This window comes from Podarcis tiliguerta, assembly GCF_965153285.1.
Source record: "Podarcis tiliguerta genome assembly, chromosome: 13".
NCBI classification, from domain to species: Eukaryota; Metazoa; Chordata; class Lepidosauria; order Squamata; family Lacertidae; genus Podarcis; species Podarcis tiliguerta.
In genome coordinates, this window is record NC_139546.1 from 8,591,018 (window position 1) to 8,606,643 (window position 15,626).

Here is a 15,626-nt window from a genome sequence, read left to right on the forward strand (position 1 = left end):
TCCCTATTTATCTACTTGCACCCGAGAGTGCTTTCGAACTGCTAGGTTGGCAGGCGCTGGGACCGAACAACGGGAGCGCACCCCGCTGCGGGGATTCGAACCGCCGACCTTTCGATCGGCAAGCCCTAGGCGCTGAGGCTTTAACCCACAGCGCCACCCGCGTCCCTTATAACACTTACAGGGCACCTAACGTTGCATTAAGTCCTGCAAAATAACATTTCGTGCACCAAGAAGCTTCAGCATAGTCATAGAATGAGGTGGTGGTGGGGATGTTGAGCATTACGAGAGGCGCACCTTGTGGTAATCGACCAGGTCAGCCAACGTTGAATGCTGCTGCTGATCCACACCCAGGAAGCTGTACAAATCCCCGGAAGCGTCTATCAGGAAGTGCTTGCAGCCTTTGGCCGACAAATACGAGAGGACGTAGCCTTTGATCTTTTCACTGACCCGGATCAGGAAGCTCCCTGGTGCCAAACCGCTTAGAAGTTCTTCTGCTTTCTTGGTGGTTAAAATGCCTGTCCCAAAAATGAAAGGCGAGAGCTAAACAAGAGAAAACTATTTGCTGGTTTGCTGCATATTGGAAAGATGCTGTCAAATCTTCTCTAATATAGAGGACCAGCTCCCAGCCTCTTTAGTGACCTGGCTGGCTCAAGATCTCATTAGTCATCAGACCACTTTTCCCAGCTTAACTCTGCACCTAGGTAAAGGTAAAGGGACCCCTGATCATTAGGTCCAGTCGTGACCGACTCTGGGGTTGCGGCGCTCATCTCGCTTTATTGGCCGAGGGAGCCAGTGTACAGCTTCCGGGTCATGTGATAAAGCCACTTCTGGCGAACCAGAGCTGCACACGGAAACGCTGTTTACCTTCCCGCCAGAGCGGTACCTATTTATCTACTTGCACATTGATGTGCCTTCGAACTTCTAGGTTGGCAGGAGCAGGGACTGAGCAACGGGAGCTCACCCCGTTGCAGGGATTCGAACCGCCAACCTTCTGATTGGCAAGTCCTAGGCTCTGTGGTTTAACCCACAGCGCCACCCGCGTCCCTAACTCTGCACCTACTTACTGTTGAAAAACCTCTTTCATGGTTTCCCTAAACACTGCTGGATTAAGGGAAAGCCATGTGTGTCAATATACCTGCTGGACAGAAAAACAAAATGGGGTGCCATAGGGCTTGTGCTTTGCTGCTTCCTTTGCTGTTTCCAAAACAAAAGAGAGAACACCTTGTTCCCATCTCCCACTACGATAAAGCTGGACAAACCCTTGGCGCATAATTTTGACCACTTCCAAGATCCCTGCTGAGTCTGGTTGGTCATCTCTGGGACCCAATCGTGAAAGCAAGGAATATTTAATGAAATCTCACTTTTTTTGTTAGTTCACCATGTGTTACACGGCTACACTGCTAATGGGATCTGTTCCCATCCCAAAATTCTTATGCAGAAAGTGAGCGCCCTAACTTGCTGATGAACCAATGAAGACATGGGAATGATTCCCATGAATCATGAGAGGCGTGTCAGCTGAGTGGATGGTTCGCAGAGGCTATCTAGGATCTTTCAGTGATGCAGTGTCCAGGGCACTTAATTTATGGTGTAATATAAGCGAAAAAGATGTGCCTATCCCAAGGAGCTCACAGCCTACATTTGGGTCATGGGAGAGACAACAGTGTTAAGGAAGGCTGAGCATATGATAGTATCAAGAAACCAACAAATGCCCCGTCTTGCAGTGTGTCAGGAGTCCAGGTTCCCAGCTTGATAACACAGCAAGCGTAGGTAATTAAAAAGGAGGATTTATTGCAAGAACAAACAGATAGCTCCGGACAGCTCTGACAAAGCCTCTGGCATCATTACTCAAGATGACCCTTCTGAAGACTCCTTCCGGCTGTGACAGAATACATTGAACTTATGACTCTTACATCTCTTGTTTTGTTTCCAATCTAGCAGCCCTCCCATTCGCCAACTCCTCGGACTTAGGGGCTCAGCCCCACCCTCTTCTTGATCTGAGAGGCTGTCTCTGGATCTATTCACTCCTGTTTGTGCTTCCTGTGAGCTTTGACTGTGTTCTAGCCTGCTCTCCCCTACTGTCTTATCAGTCTGCTCGTCAAGGTCAGGCAGAGCCGAAGTCTGCAGCTGTCGGCTCTCCCCTGCCTGACTAACATCTCAGCCACTCTGTTCCTGGCTGCTTACTGCAGTTGGCTGTAAATCTTTACTTGGAGCTGGCTCATTCCTGACACAGTGGTCCTTAGCTTGGGCTCCCTTGCCCTATGAAAGGCAGGAAGACCAGGTACTCACCATGGAACCAAGGTGCTACCTGGCCAGTGGATTTCTCAAAACCAGCTTGGAGATGCCGCTGCTCTTCCTTGAACCACCGAATGATGGCCTCCTGAGTAAAAGTGGAGACAGTCCTTTGTACTGCCTGCTTCCTGTTGTCGCAATAAGAAGAGAGAAAGAAGCGGGGAGCAGATTACGATCTTTGCACTGGATTTAAGTTCAGTGCCATTGCAAAGATAAGCTGCTTTACAAAAACGCAAATCACGATTTAGAATAAACTGTGCCCGTTATAGATGTTTCGGAGGATACTTGGGCCAGATGCCCTTTTAGGAGTCTTGTCACAAGGGCTGAACCCAACTCTCTCCTGGCTTCTCACCACCACCAATGACCCCTTGCTTCCTTTCTTTAATTTGGGACCCATCTTTTTGTCCAGCCAAGCAATAAGAAGATGAGGCAAGCAAAGGGAGTTGACCCTTCTCCTTGCTCCCTTCCATAAGGCCCAGAAGGGTCAGGGCAGCATTTCCAGGGAGCTGCAGGAGTTGGCAGCAAGCATGGGGCCACCACTAGTAAGCCCAAAGATTCAAACAGTGCTCATTCTGGCTGGGATTCCCAGGAGCTGTACCCCAATATATTTGGAGGGCAGCAGGTTAGTAAAGACTGTTCAACACGTCCCCCAATTTACTTCAGGTAAGAAACATTCTCATTCCCCTTTAAGGTTTTTTATTGGCTTTGATTTTCCTTATATATATATTGGATTCAGTTAGGTCTCATAGGCATTTAATTGTGTGTCATTGACACGTAAACATTGTGTGCTTTAGACGTGCTCCAGGAAAAACCCAGCCTGCCCACTCATCACCAGCCCTGTGCCAACATAGCTGTTTCTTCCTTCGTATGGTCTACTGTGGCTTTTTGTATAACTCTAGGAAGTGTGCCAGGCCGTCAAAATAACTCCCACTGGCCTTTTTCACACAGGAACACTCCTGCTGGATGGCTAGAGGCTTCAGTCACCTCAGCTAGTCACATTCAGGTGCGTTCAAGCCCGATATAGCTGAACTATGTCCCAGGACGCGGGTGGCGCTGTGGGTTAAACCACAGAGCCTAGGACTTGCCAAGTGGAAGGTTGGCAGTTCGAATCCCCGTGACGGGGTGAGCTCCCGTTCCTCGGTCCCTGCTCCTGCCCACCTAGCAGTTCGAAAGCACGTCAAAGTGCAAGTAGATAAATAGGTACCACTCCGGCGGGAAGGTAAACAGCATTTCCGGGCGCTGCTCTGGTTTGCCAGAAGCGGCTTAGTCACGCTGGCCACATGACCCAGAAGCTGTACACCGGCTCCCTCGGCCAGTAAAGCGAGATGAGCGCCGCAACCCCAGAGTCGGTAACGACTGGACCTAATGGTCAGGGGTCCCTTTACCTTTTATATCCCAGAATTGCATTTTAAAGGCCAATTGCACAATTTCAACAGCTTCGGTATCCATATAGATATATGCAGAGTGCAATGTGGTCAGGAGGAAAGGACTCAACAGGAGGAAGAACAATTCAGCTTTCCTTTCTGAGTTCTCCCTTGGCCTTCCCCTCCTCACCTCCTCACCCCACCGACTTAGTCAAAGCCTTCAGGGTTACTAACCTGTCTGGTTTGCCGTTGGTCATTCCGGCACTGAGATGCTTAGGTTTCGGTGGCAGAGGAGGAGGAGGAAGCGGCCGTTTCTGCTCCCCTGTCTTAAAAACCGTGGAGACCCCCGCCACTTTTCCTTTGCGGGTGCCTTGCAACGACAGCCTCTTGTAGTCATCCCGGGCCTGTCTGGCGAGGGAGCGCCGCCTTTCATCGGCTGCTTTTGCCCGCTCCACTGAAACAGGAAAAAGAAGGTTGTTACTTGCTCTTGGATGGAGGTCCAGACAGGGATGGAGGAAGGTGGGTGTGGTGGGTGCGGACCGTCCCGGGGGTGACCACTGAGGGGGGTGACAAAACACCAAGCGGCACTCACCACGGGGCCTGCAGCTCGACCCGAGCCACGTGTCTCTCCTTGGGCTTGGGTGCGCGCAGGCTCCGCGCTGCCTGAATGGTCTGCCCGCTGCCTCCTCCCCAGCTGTAGGGCGGCTGAGTGGGAGGAGGCAGGGAGACTCTGGAGGCCCCGCAGTGCGCCCTGACCCTATGCGCAGCTTGCCCTGCCCCAGTCGCCCAAGTGGCTTCCTCCGCTGCTGGGTCCAGAGCATAGCTGTCAACCTTCCCTTTTTTGGGCGGCAAATTCCCTTATTCCAGTGCCGTTTCCTGCTGCTTCCTGCTTGTTGTTGTTTAGTCGTTTAGTTGTGTCCGACTCATCATGACCCCATGGACCAGAGCACGCCAGGCACTCCTGTCTTCTACTGCCTCCCGCAGTTTGGTCAAACTCATGCTGGTAGCTTCGAGAACACTGTCCCACCATCTCGTCCTCTGTCGTCCCCTTCTCCTTGTGCCCTCCATCTTTCCCAACATCAGGGTCTTTTCCAGGGAGTCTTCTCTTCTCATGAGGTGAAAACTACTGGTTTTCCCAGTAGTGATGTATGGAAGTGAGAGCTGGACCATAAAGAAGGCTGATCGCCGAAGAATTGATGGTTTTGAATTATGGAGCTGGAGGAGACTCTTGAGAGTCCCATGGATTGCAAGAAGATCAAACCTCTCCCTTCTGAAGGAAATCAGCCCTGAGTGCTCAAGGGAAGGACAGATCCTGAAGCTGAGGCTCCAAGACTTAGGCCACCTCATGAGAAGAGAAGACTCCCTGGAAAAGACCCTGATGTTGGGAAAGATGGCAGGCCCAAGGAGAAGGGGACGACAGAAGATGAGATGGTTGGATAGTGTTCTCAAAGCTACCAGCATGAGTTTGACCAAACTGCAGGAGGCAGTGGAAGACAGGAGTGCCTGGCGTGCTCTGGTCCATGGGGTCACGAAGAGTCGGACACGACTAAACGACTAAACAACAACACAACTGCGGCCCACATTTTGTTAGCCCCAAAATGGAAAACGAGCGAGGTCCCAGCCAAAGAAGAATGGCAACTTAAGCTGACGGAATATGCACAACTTGCAGATTTAACATATGGAATAAGAGAACAAGAAGAACATACGTTTAAAGAAGACTGGGAAATGTTTATTGAACATATGGGAAATAATTGTGTACAGGTGAAAACGCTGGCGGCATTAAGATAAATTCAGCAGTGTAAATAAGTGTTGATGGATGCAATAATGGAATACTGATTGGTATAGTTTTTGTAAAATATGCAGGGATTTATGATCTGTAAAATGAACCATGGAAAGAGAAGAAGAGGAGTCATTGATATCTTAAGGATGTAAAACGTTTATCTGAAATGGTAAAACAGAAAATTTAATACAAGAGAGAGAGAGAGAGATTTGGCAAGTTTGAAAGTTTGGCAAATTTGAAAGATTTGAAAGTTTGTTGCTGTGTTTGAGCCCACTGAGGTGTGTTTCTGAACCTCCTTCAGCTTCAGAAAGGAAAGTTGGCTTCCCCTCTGTTTGCACAGCTGTTTGCTCACGGCTTTTTAATATGGGCGTTTCTTGGTGCCAAGACTCCAAGCCTCAGATTCACACACAAGGGAGAATGTACACTAAACAACACGAAGTTGTACAGCCTTTGGGGTCCCCCTTTTCTTGGGGAAGTGGGAGGCTTACATATACACACATACATTCTGGGGCATAATCAGGCTGTGTGCACATCAAACATTTACAGCACGTTTAGGAAAGACTTTCTCCCCTTCATGTCCCCTCCTCACACCAGGGCTGCCTGTGCCAACAGAAGGAAGACTTTGTGCCAACCTGCAGCAAAGGGAGGGGGCAGCAGCACAGGCAAAAAAATGTGCCAATCTGCAACTGGATCGAATCACTGGAGATATTATAAGGTAAAGGTAAAGGGACCCCTGACCATTAGGTCCCACAGCAGAGCTACTAACACCCCATATATACAGTGGTGCCCCGCAAGACGAATGCCTCGCAAGACGGAAAACCCGCTAGACGAAAGGGTTTTCCGTTTTGGAGGTGCTTCGCATGACGAATTTGCTATGGGCTTGCTTCGCAAGACGAAAATGCCTTGCGATTCCTGGGGTTTTTCCCCCCTCCCCCCCTTTTTCCCAAGCCCCTAAGCCGCTTAACAGCTGTTCGCTAAGCCGCTTAACAGCTGATCGCTAAGCCGCTTATCAGCTGATCTAAGCTGCTAATAGCCTTTTAGCAGCTAATCCACTAATCCCTTAAGCCTTTAATAGCCGCTAATAGCCGTTAAACTGCTAATAGCGCTAATAGCGCTAATCCGCTAATGGGCTTGCTTCGCAAGACGAAAAAAACCGCAAGACGAAGAGACTCGCGGAACGGATTCTTTTCGTCTTGCGGGGCACCACTGTATACATATCCACCATATACAGTGGTACCTTGGGTTACAGACGCTTCAGGTTACAGACTCTGCTAACCCAGAAATAGTTCCTCAGGTTAAGAACTTTGCTTCAGGATGAGAACAGAAATTGTGCGGCGGCAGCAGGGGGCCCCATTAGCTAAAGTGGTGCTTCATGTTAAGAACAGTTTCCGGTTAGGAACGGACCTCCAGAACTAATAACCATATTTTTCACTCTATAAGATGCATCCGACCAAAAGACGCACCTAGTTTTTGGAAGAGGAAAACAAGAAAAAAAATATTCTGAATCCCAGAAACCAGGACAGCAAGCGGGATCGCTGCTCAGCAATCCCGTTTGCTGTCTTGGCTTATGGGATAGCGGTGCGCAGCCTCTCCCAGGCAAGGGAGCCTTCATTCCCTGTCCAGGAGAGGCTGTGTGCGGCTATCCCATAAGCCAGGACATAAGCCCTTCTCCCTCCTTGGGGAAAAGCCCCCAAGAGCTCCACACTCCACGCGGCTCTTTAAAGGGAGCGCTGAGCAGAGCCTCCCGTCTGCATTCGCTCCATAAGACGCACACACATTTCTCCTTACTTTTTAGGAGGGGAAATGTGCGTCTTATAGAGCGAAAAATACAGTAAGTTCGTAACCCGAGGTACCACTGTATAACAATGAAGAAAAGAGAAGAAAGGGAAATAAACTACTGTATTTTTTGCTCTATAAGACTCACTTTTTCTCTCCTAAAAAGTAAGGGGAAATGTGTGTGCGTCTTATGGAGCGAATGCAGGCTGCGCAGCTATCCCAGAAGCCAGAACAGCAAGAGGGATTGCTGCTTTCACTGCACAGCGATCCCTCTTGCTGTTCTGGCTTCTGAGATTCAGAATATTTTTTCCTTGTTTTCCTCCTCCAAAAACTAGGTGCGTCTTGTGGTCTGGTGCGTCTTATAGAGCGATAAATACGGTATGTCCAGGGATGAATTCCAGTCTACACTCACTTCCTCCGACAATTCAGTGAAATCATTACACGCCCAGAGAGAAAACATCACAGAATTTGAATGCCCAGTCCAGCACAAAACAGAGTTTCCCTCTTGATCACCAACTCGTATCTCTAACTGCTCCTTCCAATTCAGAGCTCTGCATACCCATCGCTCTCTCTCCCCCAGAGCCTATGAAATGTGGGCAGTAGGTGTCAAGACCAATCCATGTTTCCTAATTCATTGAATAAGGCTCAACTATTCAGAGGAGGAATCTAGCACACAACCCTCCCCCCGGCCACCTTTTAGTTATGCATTAATTTTTCCAGCTACAGCGATTCTCCAGAGCCTGCTGTAACCAGCTCTCCCCAGTTAATCAACTCGAATCTCTCCAGTATCGAGCCAATTCCAGTCTGGCAGCAATAAGCTGAAACGCTATTCAAACAGGATTTTAATGTGATTAAATTGCTAGGTCCTCGTGCCAGTCAATAAAGCTGCGGCCTTTTTCACATTCCGATATTCTAAGTCTAGTCTCTTCATTCCTCGTCTGTCTGCATTGCTGCCTGCAATGATGGGGCTCAGCCCTCAGCGCCGCCTCCTGGGCAATGCAGAAGAAGCTGACAAAATTATTCAAGGAGGAAAGAAAAGCCAGAAAGACCTTTGCCTGCCTGAAAGAGTCAAAGGTGTTTTGAGAAAACAGGATGGTGCAAGCACTGACTTTTAACTCTGGTTTGGCAGGTTTTTGTAGTTGTTTCAAGACCTCTGTTTAACCAGAGGTAACATTGGGACAAAAGAATTTGCAACGGCTGTTGTTGTTGCAGGTCTGTTACTCTGTGCTTTTTAAAATATTTCGAATATTGTGCTTTTATTTCCAACTGGTAAGCACGAAGGTGCAACAGATGCAGGTTGCAAACAAGCAAACTTCTCCGAGACCTTCAAGTCCCTCTCCCCGTCTCCAGTCAGACCAAGGTAACCTCGCAATGGAATTTCCCCAGCATTCAGGAAATACATACAGGAAAAAAACAGCAGTGTGTGTGATGGAAGAGGTGGAGCCAGAGAGAACAGCTGCAATGGAAAGCAAGCCGCTGAACCAAAGCAGGGCAAGCCTGAGGCTGACAAACACCAGCAGCTTCTCGCCAGATTACCGTATTTTTCGCTCTATAAGACGCACCGGACCACAAGACACACCTAGTTTTTGGAGGAGGAAAACAAGAAAAAAAAATATTCTGTATCTCAGAAGCCAGAACAGCAAGAGGGATCGCTGCGCAGTGAAAGCAGCAATCCCTCTTGCTGTTCTGGCTTCTGGGATAGCTGCGCAGCCTGCATTTGCTCCATAAGACACACACACATTTCCCCTTACTTTTTAGGAGGGAAAAAGTGAGTCTTATAGAGCAAAAAATACGGTAAATTCAGGATAGGCTTTTGTTCCTTTTTGTAATATAAAGGTTGGTGACAGGAGTATTTTAATACAGTCATACCTCGGGTTACAGACACTTCAGGTTGTGTGTTTTCGGGTTACGGACATGCCGAAACCTGGAAGTACCGGAACGGGTTACTTCTGGGTTTCAGCTCTCGTGCATGCCCAGAAGTGCTAAATCGCACTTTGCACATGCACAGAAGCACCAAATTGTGGCCTGCAGGTGCACAGACGCGGCGCTGAACTCTGCGGGTTGCGATGTGCCCTCTGCACAGATCACGTTTGCAACCCAAATGTCCCCTGTACAGTGGAACCTCGGGTTACATACGCTTCAGGTTACATACGCTTCAGCTTACAGACTCTGCTAACCCAGAAATAGTACTTCAGGTTAAGAACTTTGCTTCAGGAGGCGAACAGAAATCATGCTCTGGCGGTGCGGCAGCAGCAGGAGGCCCCATTAGCTAAAGTGGTGCTTCAGGTTAAGAACGGACCTCCTGAACGAATTAAGTACTTAACCCGAGGTACCACTGTACAAGTTATTCAGCAAAGGAGGTGGCTTGCTCATATTTTTATTTCTCCGTTTCTGATCTCTGCGCTGCTAGTTTGCAAATAAGCAAAAAGAACAAACAGGAGCCTTAGGCTGTGTACACATTACCTGCTTAAAACTCCTGAAAAGAGGGGCTGGCTGTTCAGCCACTCTGAGAATTGTAAAAGTAAAGGGACCCCTGACCATTAGGTCCAGTCGTGGACAACTCTGGGGTTGCGACGCTCATCTCGCTTTATTGGCCGAGGGAGCCGGCGTACAGCTTCCGGGTCATGTGGCCAGCGTGACTAAGCCGCTTCTAGCGAACCAAAGCAGCGCACGGAAAGGCCGTTTGCCTTCCCGCCGAAGTGGTACCTATTTATCTACTTGCACTTTGACGTGCTTTCGAACTGCTAGGTAGCTCTTAGCAAATGACAGATCCTAGGATTCTTTAGGGAAAGCCAGGCGTGTGCAAAGTGGAATGATACTGCTTTGAATGGATCGTGCAAGTGGGTCCTAAGTTAAATCTGATAGGCATCATCCCATAAGAGATCTAATAGGGACTTACGAGTTTCCAGCCAAACAGGATCTTCCTTGTCCAACTTCTCCATTGACTCGTAGGTGCGATTTAGGGTCACTTCTTGTGCTCTGCTGTCATTCGCGATTGCATTCATTTCCTCTTCTTTCCTCTGTCACACACAAAGTATTTTGTTTAGTGTGAACCTATCTACTTCCTGCATGGCAATCATATTTACAGGTAATGGGCAGTTCAGCAATCACTCTGATAAGAGTCATAAACTTCTTCTAATAAGGTGATTGGCAGATGAGTCGACAAAAGCTTTAGTCACCGATCAAAATTTGTCACCTGACTAATCTTTAGGGCCAAGGGACACAGTTGAGCAACCGTGTAAACGAGCCTTTGCCCAACTCTATGATTCAGAAATGCAACAAGACGCTGGGATATCTATCCCCTTGAGCTGCACTTTTAATGGCAGGCGTCTGGCAAATAAAACAGGGCCTGTCAACATGGCCCCTCCAGCATGCTGTGGTTGCGAACGACCAGCATCTCTGCCCTACTGACCATGCAAGCAGGGACTGATGGAGTTCCTCTATTATTATTTTTTATAATAATATTTATTAGAAGTTTAATAGTTACAGAAAGAAAAAAAGAGAGAGAAAAAACAATAAAGAATTTAACAAACAATACATCAAAGATAAAAAGAAAAACAAAAAAACAATACCTCAAAACAACAAGAAAAACAAAAACATTTAAAAACACATCCAATATTTCCATATCTTTACCTTTCATTTACTTGTTTCATCGACCTCCTCACACCTCCCTTTTTTGTATTCTACTTCAATTTAGCTATTTCAGCAAATCCTTTCCATCTTTCTCAATCTTTTTTTGTTTTGTTCTATAATTTATCTTAACACAATCTAACTTTAAATTTTCCACTTTAGCCCATTGACAGTCAGTTTTTGCTTAATTCTTTATAACATTTCTGCTAAAACCATATAACTTCATTCCAGCATTCTTGTTGGAGTTCCTCTAATAACTTCTGGCCAACAACGTGTTGGCTATCCCTGAAATAAGGGATAATTTTCAGTTTTAGACGGACAGGTTTATCCAGACATGCTTGGCGGGAACATGGGATAGGGCCTTCTTGGTGGCTGCTCCCAAACTTTGGAATTCTCTCTCGAGAGAAGCTAGACTGGCTCCCTCCTTGCTGTCCTTCCTGGAAGCTTAAGACTTTCCTGTTCCAATAGACTCTTGGGAACTGAATGCTTTTAATGAGGGGGGTGGTGCTGTGCTGTTTTGGTTGTGTTTGTCTGTCTGTTACAAACACACACGAGTTTTAATTCTATCCGTGTTTAATTCTTTTTTTAGGATTGTGTTTTTCCTCTTAATCTTTTTAGCTGTTCTTATTTTTATCTGTCACCTGCCTCGAGTTCCTGTCGGGGAAGATAAATATATAATATCTATTCATCAGCTGCATTGCAGGGGGTTGGAAAACCCTTCCAACTCTGCAATTCTAAGATTCTAGGATTCTATTCTGCAAACAAATGAAACCACTCCATATACAAAGGATTTGGCGACAGATGACATTATAAGATTTCTTAAAAACTATTCATGAAGTGGCAGGTTTGCTCTCAGGGTGCACATATAAACATGCACGCGCGCACACACACTGTCTGGTCAAAACAGATTTTGTAGGTTATTGGGCGCAGTGGCGTAGCATGGGGGTGCAGGGGGGGCCGGCCGCACCGGGCGCAACATCTGGGGGGGCGCGCTCGCACTCGCAGCTCTCTGCCCCTACCTGGCTCACTCACTCTCACTGGCTGTGCAAATCCGATCCGAGCCACCGGGTCGCCGCCCACTGTGGAGGGGAGGGTGCCAGGCGTGCAGTGCGGTGTTGTGCGGAGAGAGAGCGAGGGACTATCTGGGGGAGGGACAGTGCAGCGGGGGGGGGGGAATTACTTGCCTTGCCCCGGGTGCTGACAACCCACGCTACGCCACTGACTGGACGTACTACAAAACTACTTTAATAAACTGGATAATGGAATGAACACACCAGGGGGAGTTATGCCTTTCATACGCCACTTTTAAGGGTGATTTTGCAAAAGGTATAGCTTGGCACCAACTGCTGAGGATGTTGGAAAGTGCCTCTCCCCATTCCATGTCTATTAGTTGCTACGGTCTACTGCAGAGGTCAGCAAACTTTTACAGCAGGGGGCCAGTCCACTGTCCCTCAGACCTTGTGGGGGGCTGGACTAAATTTTGGGGGCGGGGAATGAATGAATTCCTATGCCGCCGAGACCATATAACACCGGTCTTGAAAGACCTACATTGGTTCCCAGTAGGTTTCCGAGCACAATTCAAAGTGTTTGTTGACTTTTAAAGCCCTAAAAGGCCTCAGCCCAGTATATCTGAAGGAGCGTCTCCACCCCCATCGCTCTACCCGGACACTGAGGTCCAGCGCCGAGGGCCTTCTTGCGGTTCCCTCGTTGCAAGAAGCAAAGCTACAGGGAACCAGGCAGAGGGCCTTCTCGGTAGTGGCACCCACCCTGTGGAACGCCCTCCCATCAGATGTCAAAGAGATAAACAACTACCTGACATTTAGAAGACATCTGAAGGATCATTTTTAATGTGTGACATTTTAATGTCTTTTTAATCTTTGTTGGAAGCCGCCCAGAGTGGCTGGGGAAACCCAGTCAGATGGGCGGGGTGCAAATAATAAATTATTATTATTATTACTACTACTACTACTATGCCCCACAAATAACCCAGAGATGCATTTTAAAGCACACATTCTACACATGTAAAAACACGCTGATTCCCGGACCAGGCATGATTTAGAAGGCGATTGGGCCGGATCTTGCCCCTGGGCCTTAGTTTGCCTACCCATGGTCTACTAAGTGTGGGAAGCTAGTCTGTTCCAGGGCTTCTGCTTCTTCTTTAAACGAAAGTGGAAATCTCTGAGAAGTGGCCATGCCCCAAAGTCCTGCCACGGCTGAGCACTGAGCATTGACACGATTTACCTACATCGTGTGGCAGGCTAGTTTTCTGGTTTGCTAAATGTGCAGCATCCCAATTTAAGGGCCTTGGGGTGGGGGCGTGTTTAAGATCACACTGGTCTCATGATTTGATTTGCATTCAGAAGCATGGCTTATATCTCTAGGCGATTCCTGCATTGCGGGGGGGTTGGGGGGTTGGACTTGATGATTCTCAGGGCCCCTTCCAACTCTACAATTCTATGATTCTGAGACCAGGAGACAACAGCGAATACAGACAAAATGCAGTTGCTTCCATAAACCCACACTGTTTCCTTACCTGCCGCAAGCCGTACTTCCTTGAATGATTGAGAGAGTCTGCCAACATCTGTTCTATCCCTCTTGGCTTACTGGTGGGAGCCTAAAACACAACCAAACAGAAAAACAGGATTGTAAGCTTTTCACACCCTGACTCCAAACCTCAAATCTAATTGTGTTCCAGTGACGTAGCGTGGGTTGTCAGCACCCGGAGCAAGGCAAGTATTTTGCGCCCCCCCCCCCCGCTGCACTGTCCCTCCCCCAGATAGTCCCTCGCTCTCTCTCCACACCGCACCGCACGCCTAGCACCCTCCCCTCCACAGTGGGCGGCGACCCAGCGGCTTGGATCGGATTCGCACAGCCAGCACTGCAGTGAGAGAGAGTGAGTGAGCCAGGTAGGGGCAGAGAGCTGCGAGTGCGAGCGCGCCCTCCCAGATGTTGTGCCCGGTGCGGCCGGGCCCCCCTGCACCCCCCACGCTACGCCACTGATTGTGTTCCAAAACATACAGGATGAATCACCCACAGTCAAGATCAGAATTCTTGAATTTTCAGGCCCACAGAGGAGATACATATTTTGCTTCACAGCGGTGTAACAGAATGGAGAGAGTGTAAAAAGAGGGAGACCTGGGTTCAAGTCCTCACTCGCTTGTGAAGCTCACAGGGAGATTTTCAGCCCGTCGCTATTGCTCAGTCTAGCATACCTCACCCAAGTTACAGTGGAACCTCGGGTTGCCAATGTGATCCATGCGGGAGGCACATTCGCAACCCGCAACGTTCACAACCCGCAGCGCCACGTCTGCGTACATGCAGGTCGCGATTCGGCGCTTCTGCGCATGTGCAAAGCACGATTTAGTGTGTCTGCGCATGCGCGAGCACCGAATCCCGGAAGTAAACCGTTCCGGTATTTCCGGGTCCGGCGTGGTGCACAACCCAAAAATGCGTAACCTGAAGCGTCTGTAACCCGAGGTACCACTGTATTATGAATTAATGTGCCAAAATGGCTTTTAAGCAGTTTACAAGTAAAAAATCAATCTTCAAAGCCACACATAATGAAAATATACCAAAAGAACCCACCCCAGTTTAAAGGTATAACCAGTAAAACAGTTCAGCTAGGACAAGGAAGTTCAAATTCAGGGGAATTCTTGCCTAAACAGGTGTGTCTTCAAGAGCAGGCAGAATGCCAAGACTGATGGGGCATCTCACATTTCTGTAGACTTGTTGTTGTTGTTTAGTCGTTTAGTCGTGTCCGACTCTTCGTGACCCCATGGACCAGAGCACGCCAGGCACTCCTGTCTTCCACTGCCTCCCGCAGTTTGGTCAAACTCATGCTGGTAGCTTCGAGAACACTGTCCAACCATCTCACCCTCTGTCGTCCCCTTCTCCTTGTGCCCGCCATCTTTCCCAACATCAGGGTCTTTTCCAGGGAGTCTTCTCTTCTCATGAGGTGGCCAAAGTCTTGGAGCCTCAGCTTCAGGATCTGTCCTTCCAGTGAGCACTCAGGGCTGATTTCCTTCAGAATGGATAGGTTTGATCTTCTTGCAGTCCATGGGACTCTCAAGAGTCTCCTCCAGCACCATAATTCAAAAGCATCAATTCTTCGGCGATCAGCCTTCTTTATGGTCCACCTCTCACTTCCATACATTACTACTGGGAAAACCATAGCTTTTACTATACGGACCTTTGTTGGCAAGGTGATGCCTCTGCTTTTTAAGATGCTGTTCTGTAGACTAGGGGGTGATCAAAGGCTTGATTACCCATTTCCTTCCAAGGTAAGGGGAAGTGACATAGCTAAGCCTGGCAGGACAGCTTACTCTATGGCATTAAGAAGAAGAAGAAGAAGAGTTTGGATTTGATACCCCGCCTTTCACTCCCTTTAAGGAGTCTCAAAGCGGCTAACATTCTCCTTTCCCTTCCTCCCCCACAACAAACACTCTGTGGGGTGAGTGAGGCTGAGAGACTTCAAAGAAGTGTGACTGTCCCAAGGTCACCCAGCAGCTGCATGTGGAGGAGCGGAGACGCGAACCCGGTTCACCAGATTACGAGACTACCGCTCTTAACCACTACACCACACTGGCTCTTAACCCCTTCATGCATTCCTTGGACTTAAGCACGTTGGTGATACGAGACTGGTTATCCCACAAACTCACCCTTCCACAAAGATGGCAAAGTGCAGAACTTAGTCATAGATAAATGCTCTCCTGCATCTAGGAATATTTAATGTTGCGAAAAACATAGCAGATCCATAGTCACCACTAAGTTGTAGACCAAAGTACTAA

At 48.3% G+C, this 15,626-nt stretch overlaps 2 protein-coding genes across 4 annotated transcripts in view; one reads left to right on the forward strand and one right to left on the reverse strand.

Moving 5' to 3' along the window:
- SH2D4A (SH2 domain containing 4A) overlaps positions 1-15,626 on the reverse strand; it is a 50,082-nt gene that overhangs the window by 3,627 nt on the left and 30,829 nt on the right. For all 3 annotated transcript variants that reach the window (XM_083407828.1, XM_083407829.1, XM_083407827.1), the window contains 5 exons: positions 13,373-13,453; positions 10,109-10,229; positions 3,888-4,107; positions 2,287-2,417; positions 295-515 (listed from right to left, as the gene is read on the reverse strand). In XM_083407828.1, the coding sequence (XP_083263954.1) occupies positions 295-515; positions 2,287-2,417; positions 3,888-4,107; positions 10,109-10,229; positions 13,373-13,453 (774 nt within the window). The remainder of the gene's footprint in view (positions 1-294; positions 516-2,286; positions 2,418-3,887; positions 4,108-10,108; positions 10,230-13,372; positions 13,454-15,626) is intronic.
- Positions 4,427-15,626, forward strand: part of G3BP2 (G3BP stress granule assembly factor 2) — a 146,173-nt gene continuing 134,973 nt past the window's right edge. Inside the window, exon 1 of the mRNA XM_083407809.1 lies at positions 4,427-4,443. The gene's annotated coding sequence lies outside the window, so the exon portion shown is untranslated. The remainder of the gene's footprint in view (positions 4,444-15,626) is intronic.